The sequence below is a fragment of the Neovison vison genome, chromosome 2 (genome assembly GCF_020171115.1).
Source record: "Neovison vison isolate M4711 chromosome 2, ASM_NN_V1, whole genome shotgun sequence".
NCBI lineage: Eukaryota > Metazoa > Chordata > Mammalia > Carnivora > Mustelidae > Neogale > Neogale vison.
Genome location: NC_058092.1, coordinates 53245241 through 53263345, shown reverse-complemented (window position 1 = coordinate 53263345; position 18105 = coordinate 53245241). Strand labels below are relative to the sequence as shown.

General features: G+C 44.1%; 1 protein-coding gene and 1 non-coding gene across 2 annotated transcripts in view; both read right to left on the bottom strand.

Annotated features, from left to right (window-relative positions):
- The window catches only part of CACHD1 (cache domain containing 1), a 206981-nt gene extending 206112 nt beyond the window's left edge, over positions 1 to 869 (bottom strand). The window contains exon 1 of the mRNA XM_044238376.1: positions 346 to 869. Within this exon, the coding sequence (XP_044094311.1) occupies positions 346 to 591 (246 nt within the window). The 5' untranslated portion in view covers positions 592 to 869. The remainder of the gene's footprint in view (positions 1 to 345) is intronic.
- A 3994-nt stretch (positions 870 to 4863) lies between these two features.
- On the bottom strand, positions 4864 to 4969 carry LOC122901588. The gene has a single exon (XR_006383584.1). It is a non-coding gene; the product is annotated as a U6 spliceosomal RNA (small nuclear RNA).
- Positions 4970 to 18105: the final 13136 nt, after the last annotated feature.

Below are 18105 nucleotides of genomic sequence, written 5' to 3'. Positions count from 1 at the left end.
GGGATACGTTCAAATTAGGGAAGAGGATTCTAAGGAACCACTGAACCCTCGCTGAGATAAAGGAGCTGGGGGGGGGGGGGTGCGTAGAGTGGGTTCCGTGCAAAGGGCAGGAGCCTCTGCAGAGGAGAAAGGGAGAGGTACCTGTGTGCTTGAAAGAGTTGGTGTGCAGTCGGGGGGTGAAGGGAGGTCTGAGTAGAGGCGTCTGGCGGAAAGGGGGCTGCGTACAGACCAGAGAGGTCTGTGCGTGGTCAGTGGGACCTGTACTGGAGAATGGGACCGGGGTCTGCGCATAGGAAAAAGGCAAGATGCCTGGCAAGTTCGGGGGGCGCAAAAGGGGCCACTTACCTGCATAGTGACGACCCCCAGTTCTTCGGCCGCCAACCTCCGCATCTGGCTCGCCAGCACTTGCGCCTCGTCCAGGATGGAGAAGTCGGCGTCGGCCACGGCGCCCAGCAGCCAGCACGCGCCCAGGCAAAGCAGCCAGAGGGGCGCCCGCCGCGCCCGGGCCCCAGCCGGGCCGGACGAGCCCCGGCAGCCGCGGGCCAGGGCAGCCGCCCCCGCCGTCTCCTCCTCCTCGGGCTCGCGGGCCATGCTGCCTCCCCCCACTCCCCGCCGACGGGCTCAAGGCGCCGGGAAGCGGGGAGGGAGCAACGGGAGGTGCGCCCAGGGCCCGCTCGGCGCACCCCGCAAAACTTTCTTGCCCTGCTGCAAACGCCTCCGCGCGCCGCGGCGGCTCCCAAACTTAGGGGGCGCCCGGCTACAGCGCGGGAGCGCGGGCGGCCACCATCGCCGGGCTCTGGCGGCGGGCGGGAGAGGAAGCGGCCGCCCGAGAGCTTCCAGGGACCCCGGCGCCGGCGCGGCCCCCGCGGCGCGGCGCGGCGCGGCTCGGGTCTCGGAGGGTGGCGGCGCGCGGGCCGCGGGGCTGACAGTGGGAGCGGCGAGCCGCCGAGCTTTCGCTTCCCCCGAGTCCCGGCGCGGCGAGGCGGAGGCGGCGAAGACGGGCGGCGGCACCGGCGGAGGAGGAGCGGCGCCCGAGCTGCGAGGCTGGGCAGGCACCCGAGCAAGGAGAGAGAGGAGAGGCTTAAAACACACGCGCGCACACACAAAAACAAAACAAAACAAACAAACAAAAAAACCTGAGAGAAAGCAAGCAAGCGGTGGGGGGAAAGGGAGGCGTCTGGTGCCACCACGCTGCACTCCGGCTCCGTGCACTTCCCGGCGCGGCCGCGGCCGCTGCGGCGGTGATTTATGGAAGGAGCGAGAGAGGCGGGGAAATTCCCCCAGTCGCCCCTCCTCTCTTGCCCTGGCTCCCGCCTTAGAACCGGCCCCCCGGACGCCGAGGGCCGGAGAGCCGGCTCGCGGCTCGGGTACCGGCCCTGCCGGGGGTGAGGTCCCTCGGACCTTCTCGTGGCCGGGGACAGCGACCCACCCCAGCTCTCACCGCCATCACCAATGCGACGGACTACGGGGTCCCACCGTTCCACGTTCCCTCCAATGTCCCTTTAAGTCCTGGGACGCCGGCTTTCTGCCGGGCAGAGCTTGAGAAGGAGGGGACCGCCGTTTGTGCGTCCGTTGCTTCTTTTCGGTGTCATTGGTAACAATCACTCGACGGACCAACAGGTTTCTTTTATTTAACCGGCTACTGTGTGCCCCGCACTGTGCTCCGGGGGTTGGATACATTAGCCTTTAATGCCACCACATCCCTATGAGGTAAGTATATTTATCCTAAGTTTTTAGGTAATAGACCGAGGCTAAGAGAGGTGGAATAAATTGCCGAAGGTCACCCAGGGGACAAGAGGCAGATCCAGAAATTAAGCACGTCTGATTCCAAGGATCTTGCTCTTAAATATGACATAGTTCTTTACCTCTTTTGAAATGAACCATCTGATCCCGTCAAAAACAAAACAAAACCCCCAAAGCTACCGAACGGGAGCTGGCCCCACACATCTGCGAAGCATGGGGAGGCAAGGTTAACCTTCCTATTTACTCCTGGCTCAGGCTCTCTGGGAGCCTTCCAAATCACCTGTTGGAAGTACCTGGAACAAGTGGCTGCTTGGGGTGGGGAAAGGGTATGCTAAGGCCGCCCTTCATCCTTCCAAGCGTGAGGTTGCTGCTCCAAAGTTCCTAGAGAACAGAGCCATGTCCCAGAAGGTGAAGGCACATGCCTGGGGATACCTAGTTGGGGTGGTAGTAGGTCTAGGACCTGGATTTAGTGCTCTTTTGCACTTTATAGTAAAACCTGTTGTACTTCTTTGTATTTCATTGTATTAAATGCCCACCTATTCTGAATTTCCCAATCAGTGTGGTCTCCTATACTGTATGTTTTCTTTTTGAGACACTTTTCACCCTATCCTCCCTTGAGACAGGGACGTCAGACTCTTGCCGCACAATCACTTAGTATCTGTGATGTTTGTTTGACATAACTTGCACATGCTAGAACTAAAGTAAGCTTGGTGAGGGCAGAGACCAATCCACCTCTCCATCATCCACACTTAGCTCAGTACCAAGCATAAAGTAGGTGCTGTAAAAATCAAGCTTTACTTAATGATAGGATAAAAAAACATCTACCTGTTCTATCCCCAGCATTGAATTGACATTTGACAGAGGAATGATTCTATCAGTTGTTTTTAGTTATATTATTGCACATGGAGGCAGTGAAACAAACCATTTTAGTCCACGTGGTAAACGGGAGAAAAAAAAATGGCACTTAGCATTATTAATGTTTTTTATACTGGATTCTTCAAGGTTACTGTCACCAAACTTCTCACACATCTCTAAGCTAGTTTTTTGAAACTCCTTCAAAATGGCTTCTCTTTCTTTGCCTATCCTTTGTATAGTGGTATTTCTTGGGGTCCTATTTCTTGAAATTATAATTCTATGTCCCCTTTCTTCACTCCAAGTTTCTTTTTGAGAACTCTCCTGTACACTCGTGTCTTCAGTTATCATCCAGACATCAGATTTTTACAAACTTCTAAACAAAACTTAATCTCCCCTTTGAGCTGGATTTCCATTTTTCCAACTGTTCACTAGTTTTTCTAATAGCTATACCTAAGACTCATTACTGCTTTCCCTCATTCTCCACGTAAATCTGCATCTGATTGCATTCCCCACCCAGGTCCGAGCCTGTCTTCTGGCCATCCTGGCACTCCACCTGTATCCCAGTAGCTGTATCCCAATAGTCACTTCTGTCACTTCCTGTCACAGCTGACCTGCATTAGGACCACCGCCTCCTCCCCAGTCTCCATGCAGTCCTTCTTACCCCCATCATTCTGTTCTTCACACTGAAACCAAAGTCCTCCTTCTAAAAGTCAAATCTGAACTTGTCACTCAGTAACCTAATCATTTCTGATGCCCCATCACAGCGAAATAAAATTAACACAATAAACAAGCTCTCTGTGCTCTGGTCTTTCTGGGCTTACTGAAGCCACTCTGCAGCATTTAACAAGGAGCATTGTGATTATCCCTTTGAAAGTCTTTTCTCCATCCTAATGTTTCTCATTAGGTCCACCACCACCTGCAGCCTTGAGGCAACTCTTGAATAGCAAAGCCTGTGCTCCATCTCAAGTTTACAGAAGTGAAACTGGTAGAGGAGGGCTGGTCCTGCAGTACGCAGGACCTCCTCCCCCCTCCCCCTACCAAAAGAATCTTTTGAACTGCTTGCTATTAGACTACAAACAAAACTCCCCAGGATGGTAACTCAGTCATCCTGGAGCTCAAACATTTCGCGCAGCGTCTACACCCAAGAGATTCTCAATCCCCAGGAAGAGCCATGCGATATCTTCTATGTTGCCAATGGAGAAACGTCTCAGAGAAAGTCATTTGTCCAGGATAATACAACTTTTAGATGGTGGTACCAGTGTGCAAACCTGGGTCTTTAAACACCAGATAGCAAACTCTGAGCTACTAGTCTGGTATCAGAATATTCACACATGTACCCTGGTATGTGATAGACAAATAAAAGCTTTTTGACTGATAAACTACTAATTCTTAATGTCCCCAGCCCGTATAAGTGAAATTGTCCCACCATTGACACCCGCTCAGCATTAGATGATTGTCTTGGGGGGGGGGTAGGCGGTGGTGGTAACTGATTGGACCTGGGTGGGAATGTGACATGAAGGCAGCCAATCTATCACATGCCATGGTATGACAAAAACATTAGGTGGGTCAAACAAATTTTTATTCTCAAAAATTTACAAACTACTAAGAGGAAAAGCAGGTAGAAGTAGTAGTTGAAACAAAAAGGACATAAGGAGTCATAGGAGCCTTGAGTCCCATAGTACATATTGTAGGAAATGTAGAGCTATATCTACATAGCACTTAATACATAGAACCACCCAATAAACAGTGGGTATGAGTCTGCACACTGAAGCTAGGAAGGTGGAAACATCACAAATGAATGAAGAAAGCCAACTGGAAAGAAAAGAGAATGGAATATATAGAACGCCTGCCTTATAAGAGATATCACCAAGACCTAGAACTAACTTTCTGGCTCTAATTCCAGTCCACGTGTTCTATTAATAAGAGACTCCTTTTTCCTTCCCCTTTGTTTTAAGGTAACTCTAAGGATCAAGTTCAATCATCTATTCTATATAGTGAAGACTATGACAAGTAATCATCTTCCATCATTTATTCTATACAGTGAAGACTATGCAGCTCTTTGAACTTAAAAAAAAAAATGATAAAAAGATGGGCAGGTAGGCCACAGCTGTCCTTAGAACTGTAGATCACCACAAAACTTGCCTGATGGGCTATACCTTCTCATTAGCGTGCTCCTGTATTCCATGCTTGTGACAAAAACACCTGTTCATTGCTTGTTTCCTCCCCGGAAGTTCCAGCACTTAACATATGACCGTGTAATTGTCCATTTGCAACTCTGTTTTCTCCCTCTTAATGTTTCTCCTTGCACAGGGCCATGCTAATCTTCTCTGCACCATTCCATTTGTAGCATACGTACTGCCCAAGTGAGCACACAATGTTTCTCAGAGTAAGGTCTACAACCACATACAGCAGAATCACCTATGAGGGACGGTGTCGGCTACCCTCACTGCCACAGAGTGCCACAGACCCAAATAATGTACGAACAAAGAATTGGGGAAAGATTTTTTTCCCCCAGAAAAATTTATTTATTTGACACAGAGACATAGAGTGTGTGCATACATGTGGGGAAGGGGTGAGGGAAGAGGGAGGGAGAGAATCTCAAGCAGACTCCCCACTGAGCCCAGTGCCAGACTCAGGCTTAATCCCACAACCCTGAGATCATGACCCCGGGGAAAACCAAGAGTCTGACACTCAACCAACTGAGCCACCCAGGCACTGCAAGGGGAAAGATTTTTAAGAAAATCTATGAATCATTCACTGCATACAAAGAGGAACACAAACCATTTTGTTCCCTGACTACCAAAAATGAACAGCCCAAGATTCCTCATCACACTGGCTGCTCTTCCATATTTGGGAAGGTCCCAAGCCACTTCAATGATGGACCAGTTCATGGTACTCATTGACTAAGATTCTCAACACAGAAAAACTCCATGTCAAACTGCTTTGAGGAACTCTTGCAGATTTCTGCAACTGTGGTATGGAGTTCCTAAGCCACCACAATTCCCACTTGCATGCTCCAAAGTGAAAACAAAGCCCAACTTTGCAACAAATTCTCCACCTAATGCTGCTGGCAGGCCTCCACTCAAAACAATAATTGGCTGCAGACTACACTGAACCTGTGAACTAGGGAGCTCAAGAGAATAGGAGAGGTAACCCCAAGGGCAGATTCTAGCACTTGCTCATTAACTTCCACAGGACTTCAGATCTCAGCAAATGTGTTTTATTGCTAAATGAATGGAAATGGCTAATGATCTAGACGAAATCTCAGAATGCAGACCATCCTCAATTTTCATATTCTTCCAAATGATTTTAAAAATTCTCAGATTTCTCATTTCCCCTTCAGATGGGGAGCTAGCAAAGACTGAATAATAGTAATAGATATGAACTTCAGAACCCGACCTTGGGTTTGGCACTCTATATGGCACAACATATTTCTTGAGCACTTAGTATGTTCCCTATGCTTTTTCAGCTTCAGCATCAAGACAGAGAAGACAAGATTATTATTGTGATTTCATACACAGGGAAGCTGAGACTCAGAAAGTTTAAGTAAGTAGCCTAAGGTTATAGGCTAGTAAGCTGCAGAGCTGGAATGAAAACCCAGCTTGACTCCAAATTCAGTTCTTCCGCCTCTCTATCATGTGCCTTTCTCTAAATGAGAAAAGAGAAAGAAAGGAAATAATACTTGGTACCAGTAGATCCCTGCCAAAGAAACATTCTGATTTCTGAGGGACAACTATTTGTTCTTGTTAATATCAACAAACATTATTGAGAATTTGCTATGTACTAGTAGTTTTACTAGGGATACAAAGATGAGTAAGATGGATCGTCCTTAAGAACTTTATAGTTATTGGAGAAGTTAGAGAATTTTAAGAGGGAAAATATCACGTATGGCAAGTGACTCGGGGCCTTTCCACCTGCTGTTCCCTGTGTCCTAAATGCTCTTTTTCCAGATATCTGCATTTCACTGTCAAAAACTGTGAAGAGTCTGAGACTTTACCCCATTTGCAAGCCAACAAGTCAGCCTACCCCAATCTCAAGGAGGCTGGCAAGAAGACATGAGGCTCTGGGGCTAGAGACAAAGGGCTTTAGTATGCAGCAAGAGCAGTAGCCAGAAGGGGAGCGTTTGTGCCAGTTCTCCAAGCCCCAATTCTCTCTGGCAACATGGAAAAGGCCAGATGACACCTTCAGTATTGCACTGGAGAAGAGGAACCCTGAGCCCAGGTAACCCAAATCTTATTTATAATGAAATGAAAAAAAAAAAAAAAAAAAAAAAAAAGAACTGCTCTTTGCCCCAGAAGGAGATATCTTTAATGTACTGGACAGAAGGAAAAATTTCCCCTTACTTCAAAGAGAGACACTATCTCTACCTGACAAAGCTGTTCACTAAACAAATATCATGGCAAATATAATAGGGCACTTAGTACCTTGCTGACAAGGCATGCAAAGATGCAAGAAATCCATAAGGAATTGTCTCCCCACATCACCTTTTTCTAGTCTGGATTCAGATGAGGTTGAGGAGGCCTTCCCTCACCGTTCCATTTAAGACTATAACCCCTATATCCCTCCTTCCAGGAATTCCCTATACCTTACCTCTCCATTGTACTTACGCCGTCTAACATCATGTATGTTTGCTTACTTGCTTTATTTCCAGCTCCATAAAAGTGATGATTTTTTTTTAAAAGAATTTATTTACTTGAGAGAGAGAGCATAGGAGCGGGGGGTGGGGAGGAGCAGAGGGAGAAGCGGACTCCCCACTGAGCAGGGAGCCTGATGAGGGGCTCGATCCCAGGACCCTAGGATCAGGACCTGAGCCCAAGGCAGACTCTTAACTGCCTGAGCTACCCAGGCACGCTGGTGATGTTTTTTTTCTGGGGGGGAGTGGAGGTCAACATATCCTTCATGTTTGAAATAATACCTCGCACATAGTAAGTACTCAAGAAATAGTTATTGAATTAATGAATATAACATGGAATGCTCTAGAGAAAGAGGTTATACATCAGGTACAATGGAAGGGGCATTTAATCTAACCTAGGAGGGAAGTCAGAGAGGGCTCCCTAGAGGAGCTGTTGCCTCAGGAGTGTCACCAAAAATAGGTAGAGGTTACTCAGACCAAAAGAAAACATCCCTGGAAGAGAGAAAAGCATTTTAAAAATGTACAAACACCAAAACAAAATATAAAGAAAGGAACTAGAAATTGGGGATTTCCATAGCAGTAGGTGGGAATGGGCACTGGACAATGTGGTTGGTGAAGATTTGGACATTCTTCTGTGAGGGCTGGGGAACTATGAAAGGTTTCTAGGTAGAGAAGTCACATTCTAGAAAAGTTACACTGTAGCTATGTGGAGGATGGATTTAAGGCAGGGACACTTAACTCACATTCATTGACGGAACTGAAATAGCAACTCAAAAGTATCTAAATATTTTTAATCAAAATGTTGAAATTTCTTAAGGAAAATTGTGATATAGTATCAAAAACAAGACGAAAAGAATATCCAGAGCTTTAACAAGATCCCTCATGGCTTTTTATAAACATAATAATAATAATAATAATGTAAACTTAAATGGTGTCTTAGGAAACAAAGAACAAGATTTGACTCTCAGCTAGCTAGTCGTTTCTGTATACGGAAATCAGATGACTTTCTTTCCATAAGCTTGGTGACGCTTTGATTGGACACAATAAACAATATCGTTCTTTTCATTTTACCAAAAGTTTAAACTTTTTCTAGAAACTACTTAAGAGTCATAGAATGGGGGGGGGGGAGAGTCATAGAATGAGGGTGCCTGGGTGGCTCAGTTGGTTGCGTGAATGCCTTCAGCTCAGGTCATGATCCTGGAGTCTAGGATCAAGTCCCGCATCAGGGTCCCTGCTCAGCAGGGAGTCTGCTTCTCCCTCTGACACTCCCCCTTCTCATACTCTCTCTCATTCTCTCTCTCAAATAAATAAATAAATAAAATATTAAAGAAAAAAGAATAATAGAATGATGTGTACGCCAAATCAGATTAACTGTAGGGAGAGCATCCACTAGACACAAAAGGCTACACTACTGCTCTGAGTTTACACTCTGGCAAGGGAGGCAAGACTTGAAAATATACAAAGCAAAATAGCAATGCAAGATTTAAATCACAGATCAAGGCTACAGTAGAAGAAATGAGTTACACAAACGCAGTAGTTTGCATAGTGAAGTGATGACCATGTATGGAAATGATATTAATAGCTAACACTTTTTGTGTTCTTACAAAATTCTAAGAATGATGATCTGTGTTTTAAACGGAATTTTCTTATTTAATCCCTAAAGCTATAAGACATGATATGAATAGCTAACATTTGAGCTCTCATTAGGTTCCAGGCACTGTTGTGTTTTCAATGGATTATTTTGTTCTTGTGAAGACTGTGTTTAGGAGGTCTAACCATCCCCATATTACAGATTAGGAAACTGAGGTTTAGCAAGAACGAGCTCGCTGCCAAAGGTTTCATAGCTGTTCTATGATGGTATCATTATTTAAATATTTAAATTATTTAAATCCAGGCCATCACTCCTAATTGCAGTGCTCTCTTGCTTCATCATACCAGGTATATATTATTATCAAGTCCACTTTGCAGTGGAGGAAACTAATGCTCAGAAAAGTGGAGCCATAAACACATGTCTCTATGAAAGTCAAAACACAGGAAGCTAACGATCACACACCTTGAATGATCAGATGCATGAATGGCAGAGATTTTATATTTTATCAATGTCATCCAGCTGACTTCCACTTGAATTACTACATGGGTAACCCAGCGGTAAATGGGGCAAACCAGATTCAGATTTGTAAAAATCTTTATCATTCACTCACACCAGCACCTTGATATGTGCTAGAGAGCAAGGATGTGACAGGCACAACCCATTCTCCTCCGAGTTAACAGCCTGCTGGCAAAGACAGACACTGAACCAGCAACTCTAAGAACAAGTGACTGAAAGTGAGGATTTTGACAAAGGGCAGACACTTTTCAGATCAGTGCTCGTTTAGTACTCATGTATTGCCAAATTCTGGAGAATTTTAGCAGTCCTACCAGAGTGGATGTGTGTACTGAGCATTGTAATTTCACCTGATAGCCCCAGGGGTCAGGAATAGGGGAAAGAAAAGAACATACCTATTTGTATTTTATTCCCCTCTCAAATGCCCAGAAGAGCCCTTAGCACTGTACTCAAACCTTGCAATGGAAGCAAATTCGAAAACAAGCTCGAAGACCTCTCATTTCACCTGCCACCAGTCACTCTAGTTTCCCCTGGTCCATGTAAGACCACTGTTGACCCCAGACTCTCACCTTCAGTGTCCCAGAGCTAAACTATGGTGGACCCACTACTTCAATGTGTCACCACGGCCACATTTGGATTATTCGCTCCCTGGCACTAGAGTGTCTGAAAGTTGGGTATCCTTGCCCTTAGCTCACAGCCCTGACTGGGCAGACCTGCTTCCTGCTTCCTGCTCCAGGCCTCAGGGGAGAGGATCACACATGTACAACCACGGATGTCAAGGTTGAAATGAAAAAGTCATCCTTGACGTCTTCTTTTAATCTGGTTAAATCATTTCCTTTCTCCAACGTTAGTTTATCAATGATCCTGCATGAGCTCCAGGATGAAATGAAATGGAAATTCTTAGCACACAAGGACTTACATGATCTGGACCTGGATATACCTCCCCGCTTCCCCCCACCCCCTGTGGACACCTACACCCCCCAGCCAAAACAGGCCTCTTGGATCTCTGATTACAATCCATCACTGTTCTACCTTTCCCTACGTTTTCTCTTTTGATTTCATCTGCTGGGAATATCTTTCCTTACATTTCCACCTGGCTAAGGCATTCTTATTTTTGGAGATTCAGTTGGAATCATCTAGCTGCTCTACCCGAGGTTGAGAGAAATGCCTCTTCTCAATGTTCATTCAGCCTGTTGACCGTGATCACCTTTGTCACTCCATATCCCCCCACATCACAACACCCCACGTAGTTCTTGACCGTCTTTCTCAGGGGGCAGTTGCTTTCTTGAGGGGGAAAGCAATTTGCTTTTAGCCTTTTTAATTTCTTACTTCTTATCACATAGTGGAGAGTTAACAAACATTTACTGAATTCATGAGCAAATGGATCTACCACTTTTCTATTTAGCCTTCTTATTGATTTGGAGACCACGAGGTGTTTGCTGAGATGTCACATTCTTGTAGGGACCAGGCAGGTACTATAAATGCATTATTAACTGCCATGTGGGACATGTGTCTTGTCTAAAGTGACCTCTGGGTTAGGCACATGATGTTCCTTGGAATTGAAGAAGAAACCTTGGCAGATCATCTGCTTTCTCCTTCTGCCAATAGATGAAACTTTATCTTTTTTCCACATTTCTAAATAAATAGGTTTCACAGCTTTCTCTGAAACTACTGTGTCAGTAAGATTAATATTAAAAAATTTATTAGACATCAAATTTACCTTCATCCTTCCTATTGAGTTCTCTGCCAAGTTTGTCTGCCCATCACTGTGAGAGCAGAAACACTATTGCTCACATGTTCTGTTTACCACTTAGCACATGGTGGGTGTTTAATTAGTGTTAAAAGAGTAATCATCATATACAGAAGGTGGAAGAAAAAGTTACGTATTTTTAATGAAAGAGTATGACAATTATTTTCCTTTCAAAAATATGTTCAACTTAAATGTGATTTCTTATTTATATAACCTTGTCTTTTCCATGCCATGTCAGCAAGAGGAAAAAAGAAAGTTTATGTGATAGTAAAAAAGCTATTTAGCTCACATCTTCTCTATTTTGGTCATTCACTCATTCATTCATCCAACAAACAATCTAGGCCCAGTGGGCCTATAATACCCAGGCAGTGTGTTTATTACTTCAATTTCATTTGAATCCTAAGAATTGCTTTAACTTCCCTCCTTGATTTCCTTCTGAGACATTCCAAATAGTAGCTGTTTGCCCGAATGAGGCTCTGAGTGTGGAGAACAAGCCCGTGGCCTGGCATTGGCTTTGGAAACCCAGGATCATAATGAAGGGCTTCCCTCACCAGATCCCAAAGCCCTACTTGGATAATTCCAAGTTCTAAAACTTGCTGACTCTTTTTGTGGGTGACAACCTGCTGCTGGTCAGTGAAAAGCCACGGACAAGTTCTAGATAGTTCCAGATAATTCTGCTGTTCTCTACTGTTCCTTATTGCTGGCTGATATCTCATTCCTGGGTCAGGATCCATCTACAGCTATGAACCAGAGGGGATTTGCCCTGAATTTAGCAACTACTTCAACATCAGAATGGATATTGGCTGGAAACAGTGCTCCACCACTCAGGTGCCCTCCCACATACTCTGCCTATGGGTTCCCGTGCTCATACCTACACCCAATAGCCCAGGGCTCTTTGCAGGTGTCACAGGCTCTGCCTCACTGTTGACGCTCATCCTCATTCAGTCTTTCCAAAAATGTAATGAGAGATGCACTACTCTTATCCTCATTTTATAGACAAGAAAACTACAGGACAGAGCTCCCACACAGACCGTCAGGGTCTAGGCACTAATCAAGTCATCACTAAACTTCCAAGAGTCACCCTCTGAGGGAGACGGCTCTTTTAGCCAATAATAACAGTTAATAGTAACAGGAAGAGCAGAGGATAGTGAGTCTATGTGGTTGACTTCTGGTTGTCCCTGACTAGTGAAGCTCCCCCGTTTCTGTGATAATAAAATCCTCCGGGTTAGTCAGGTGAATAGCTGCTGTTAAGAAAGAGTACAGATTCCAGGGCTTCCTGTGATTCTCTACGGCCATGTGACCAGTTCTGGCTAATGAGATGAAACCAAAGTGGAGTGGGGACTTTATAAAAATGTTTTGAACTTCATTGACAGTATCCTACATAAGAAATACATTTTATATCATGTTGCGTTTTGTTTCGCTGTGTTATATATATATTCCATAGAGACTCATATATATTATTTATATAATTTTATTATCATATACAAATATATAAATGTATATTTATATATTTATCTCTTTATTATTATATATAAATATAGAAATGTATATTTATATATAAAATGTATGTGTGTATTTATGTATATTAATATATATAATATTTATTATATATATATTTCTAAAACAAAAGTTTGAAGTAAGAAATACTTAACCTTTACTGTATAGTAAACACTCTGAAATCATCTATTCTAATTCATTTTTAAAGTTATCCATTCTATTGATTTTTTATGACCCATTAGTGAGTCATGACCCACAGTTCAAAAAACATTGCTCCACCAGACAATGTATCTGTGCCTCTCTTTCCCTTTTTGTTAGTCCATTCGACCATCCTGAGGCTTGAAACACAGATGCCTCCACTTTGGACCATGAGATGAAGGCCACACACAAAGGAATATCAAGATGAAAGACTACTGGGTCTCTGATGTTATAAAATGTCATAAGAGCCCTAAATTACCTATGTGGGTTTTTACGTGAGAGAGACTCCTGCTCCTATCCTATTTAAGCCACCATTACTTTGAATCTTTTATCCCTCGAGGCCAAAGTGAATCCTAACTGATTGAGGTAATGAATTGAGTGTTGGCTTTCAGCCTCATTTCTCACCGTCTCCCTGCTTTGCTTTTCATTACAAAGGGACCAGGTTCAGACAGTGGGGCATGCTGGGGAGAGACAAGAGCGCTGAGGGAAAACAAGCCAAGGTATTTCTGCTCAGGCTCTCTGCCTTAGATGGTGTCTTCTCCAGCAACAGCTGTGCCTCCTCTGTAGTTCCTGTTCCTGCTCAACATGGTTTCGTCTCCTATTAGGGGACCTCAGCTCTTGGTCTCCCATAACACTGTCCTCTCGCATTATCTCCGTGGCCCTTCCCTGCAGTGGCTGATCTCTGGATTTCCTCACTTTCCTTCTTTTGGCTTAAAGTTCCTCCATCCCCCATTTATCCAAGTCTGCACTCAATGTCCTCGGTGCTAAGGACATGAAATGGTTGCAGTTTCCCTGACCAGCCCCTGACTCGCACACATATCCTACAAAGAACTTTAGGTAAAGTTTCCCATGTCCCCTTGACCCTGTAAGATAGGCACTATCCACCCCTCCCACTACTGTCCTCCCCTCATAGCTGTCGCCTTGCAAATGATGAAATTAAGGCCCAGAGACATTATATGACCTGCCAAGATCACATGGTAAGTGGAGGGGTGTCCAAGTCCAAAGCCACCACCCACTTAGCCAACACTCGACCAGCTTGATATTCTTCTGGATTTTACTGACTTTCAAAAAGTAACCACATCATAGCACGCTACTTTTCAAAGGTCTAGACACAAAAGCGATTTGGATGACATCATTCCATGGTACCCAAGCAGGCGGTCTCCATTCTCCAAGCACCTCCCCAAAGTAGGCCAATGTCCTTTAAGCTTTTCTCTCTCTCTTTCTTTTTAAGATTTTATTTACTTATTTGCAGACAGAGGTCACAAGTAGGCAAAGAGGCAGGCAGAGAGAAGGTGGGAAGCAGGCTCCCCACTGAGCAGAGAGCCTGATGCGGGGTTTGATCCCAGGACCTTGGAATCATGATCTGACCCGAAGGCAGAGGCTTACCCCACTGAGCCACCCTCTCTGTCTTGGAGAGAGGTTCCAGCCTTCCTCAAAGTCGCTTCCCACCCCGTGTTAGGGGAGTGCTCTCTGTCACCTTCACATCAAAGTCTTAATTACTATTCAAGGGCTGCATTTACTCACTCATAAAATGTTTATTGAGTGCTTAGTATGTGCCTAAGGGCTAGGGTCTGGGGCACAGCGAACATGAATGAGATTCTGAGTGAGGCTCAGTTCCTGACTTAAAGAGCTCATTGTCTAGGCGGAGAGACAGGTATATAAAATAATGGAAGCAGACATATAAGAAATTTTTTAGTGAAATCTGGCACAATAGCCGCATGGTGATAGTATAGCCCTTGAGTGGTTCTTGAAGAATAAGTAGGAATCTGAGAGGTGACAGGGTTGAAGGAGCATTTCAGGCTGAAGGACCCAACATAAGCAGAACCATTTCATTTGCATCAAATGTGTGTACGTAGTTTACACTTCCATATGGACCTAGATATTTTATATTTGTCTAGATGTATATATATGTGTAGTTTATATTTATATATGCTCTACATAAATACACTACACACCTATTATTTTATATAGATATTATATAGTACGTGTTTGCATATAAATATACACAGACACATGTACACCTAATATTTGTACTACATATGTAAATATAGACATATATACCTTTTTTCCTTCTCCTTTTTGCCATTATATTAACCTAACACTGTGCAAAGGAATAAAGACAAACAGAAGAATTATTATTAAAATAAGGAAATCTAACTGCCTGGATTATATCTGTAACTATATTCACCACGCTTACAAGCACCCAAGGAAAAATGATTAAAATACAAACCACAGACACACAGCTTTGTACAAGGACATTCCTTCATGGGGAAAAGCTTAAATGGATCTTGTAGGCTCAAGTTCCTTTCTGGAATACTATTAAAAAACATGCCCTATACTTGTTATGTTTCAGCCAAAAGTACGATGTGAGTAATAAAGGGTATTTTTTTTGACTGGGCTAGAGTTAATTCACATTTATCAGTTTACAAAATGACAGTCTATCCAAAATTCTTTTTTGCTTAGGGCAGTATGCCTCCAGGAGGGGGGAAAAATAAGGAATTAACTTAATACAATGCTGTCCAGAAATCTCGAAGAGACTTTTGCCTGCCTACTGAATTCCCACCTGATGCTTATTAGGGCTCCATTATGGCAGTGTTTGGGAGGTGGGTGGCTTCCCATGCTGCCCTCCCATCAGCCGAGCCAGCCTCCTGGAGAGACTATGACATCAGCAACACTAGCGTAGCTTTGGCATTACATTATTTTTTACATATTGTCTTATCTCTATTAGCTTCCGAGTTCCCCGAGAACAAGCAACCTCTCATAAACTCAGTGTCTTAGGAGAAACCAACGGGTTTTCCCTCTTGGTTTCTCAGTTTTCTTTTGCCATTTTGGTCTCTGGAAAAGGGAGCATATAAATCACCTTGGGGAGGAGGAGAAAATGATGTATGTGAAGGCCCTTTTAGAGAGAAGGAAAAGAGAAATAGTCTTTTTGACATCAAGGAGTAGGGCCTTGGAGGAGAGGAGAGAAGAATAAGGAGGGGAGGGGAAACATGTGTGTCTGGCTGTCATCTCTGGCCTAAAACCCCAGTGGGGGAGGTTGGAGAAGCAACTAGAGAATAAACAGATAGGTTTGACACAAGTAGCCCTGCACTGGCCAGATACCAGCAAGCTGCGTGTTGGAGAGAGCATACAGGAATAGCCAGGTGCAAGAAGACAGATCTCCCTAGCTTCCTAAGAAGCCCAGCTGCAAAGAAGAGAATTCTTAGGTTTGCTATAGATACAGAGAAGGTTGTGGAAGACAGTAGGGGCATGAGCCATGTCTATCAGCTCTCCAAAAGAGGTTGGAGGATGGACCTGCCTCTAGGAATCAGAAAGCCTGTGGTTCTGCCTGGGTAGAATTGCTAATGCCTATCTTGGGAGGAAAGTCCCAAGAAGGTGAAAATGGACCGCCTGATAGAGAGGGCAGCAAGATGTCACCAGCACCAGAGACAGGAACATGTGAGGACAACAGCAGCTGAAGACAGCGTAGATGTTTCTTTAGCAGCGAATGGGTAGTAGGGGGTGACAGTTGGATGATGGGGATGATAGTGGAGCAACCACACTGTCTCCAAGGATGACAGAGACCCAGACAATAGGCTAGGTCCAGGAGCCCCCGTATCACCAGGGAAACAAGCAAGTCTTCCAACTAAGACTAAGCTTGAGAAAAAGGGACTGTGGGACATCCCAGAAAGGTGAGCAGTTACCCTCAACAGAGCAAGTTTAAACCAAATTTAACTGAAAGAGATATTGGTGACTGATGCTTTTAAGCATATTTTTCCTTTTACCCAATGGATGGAGGCTACTGAGGAATTTGAAATTCATCAGAGACAATCGAAAAGTTACAGTTTTCTCACACAGTCTGACTTTTGTGCTATGCAATATTTGAATTGGCGATATTTGTTAGTGGGGATCGGCTCAGGGGACCTTACCCATCGTAGACATGCAATAATATTTTAGTAATTAACTTGAGTGGATAAATAGGAATCTGTAATTCACTTTTCCCAAGTAATTGTTAGATGTATTACCACATTTACTATCCACAGCTAATGAAAGTTTCCATAGCTTTTTAATTAACCAAATTTTAATGCCCAGCAATAATGAATTATTGCTTAAGTCCAAATTTGAACCTACAAATGAACAAATTTTGTACTTTCTTTCTTTTTTTTTTTTAAAGATTTTATTTATTTATTTGACAGAGAGAAATCACAAGTAGACGGAGAGGCAGGCAGAGAGAGAAGGAAGCAGGCTTCCCGCTGAGCAGAGAGCCTGATGCGGGACTCGATCCCAGGACCCTGAGATCATGACCTGAGCTGAAGGCAGCAGCTTAACCCACTGAGCCACCCAGGCGCCCAAATTTTGTACTTTCTTATACACCAATTTCATTTCAAAGATCTACTTTACTCATTCAAGTTTACTGCACTTGTCAGCCACTCCCAGCCACCTTCCTAACAAGGTACAGAGTCTTGGACCAGAAGGGGAAAACACAATTTGTTTTTTGCAACCTTAAAGTATGTTTAAGATGAGTCTCTGCCATGATCTGCCTGTCATCAATGGACCATCACCATCTGCCAACCACTTACTTATCCACACCAACCAGCCCGAAGTATCAAGGTTAAGTACTTTTTACCGTAATGATCAGTTGTAACAAAATTATCATACAGAAGCCACTTCACTGTTCATGGAACTCTTCTAACATTTCATCTCTTCTATTTTAACAACTCCAAATCTCTCTATAACCATTCTAATCAAGCCTTAGTAGCTACTACTCCACTGATAATGTTCTTGTCAAGGTGGTCAGTGGTGTCCACCTTACAAAATCCAGTGGTGAGTGCTCTGTCCTTATCTTACTGACCTCTTGACACTACTCACAACACTTTCTGAAAGCATTTTCTTCACTTTGTTTTGGGTCATCTCTATCTTCCTAATTTAGTGGCTTCTTCTATCAGTATCCTTTACTTTTTGAAAAGAAGGGTTGAAAGGCTCCACATGTCAGTCCTTGGCTTCTCTCTATTTTTACTCTGTCGAGGAGCTTATTCAGGGTTTTGTCTTTTGATACCTTGCTGACAAGTCCCACATTCATTTCTCCAGTTCTATCCTCTTCAGTCTTGAATAAGCAAGTCTACTTGGCATTTCTGCTTGGATGTTCAAAAGAATTCACAGACTTGATACGTCCACCTCAGCTAGCCCTCCCAAATGTGTATTTTTCAGTTGCCTTCCTGTCTTCCTAGTTTTTTGTTAAATGACTATCTTAACTATTACTTCTTTTATGGGCCCTGATTTTGGCTTAACCACAGGTTCTGACTCAACCTAAAACTGGTCCATGACCTTGCCCTGGCAAGGTCTAGC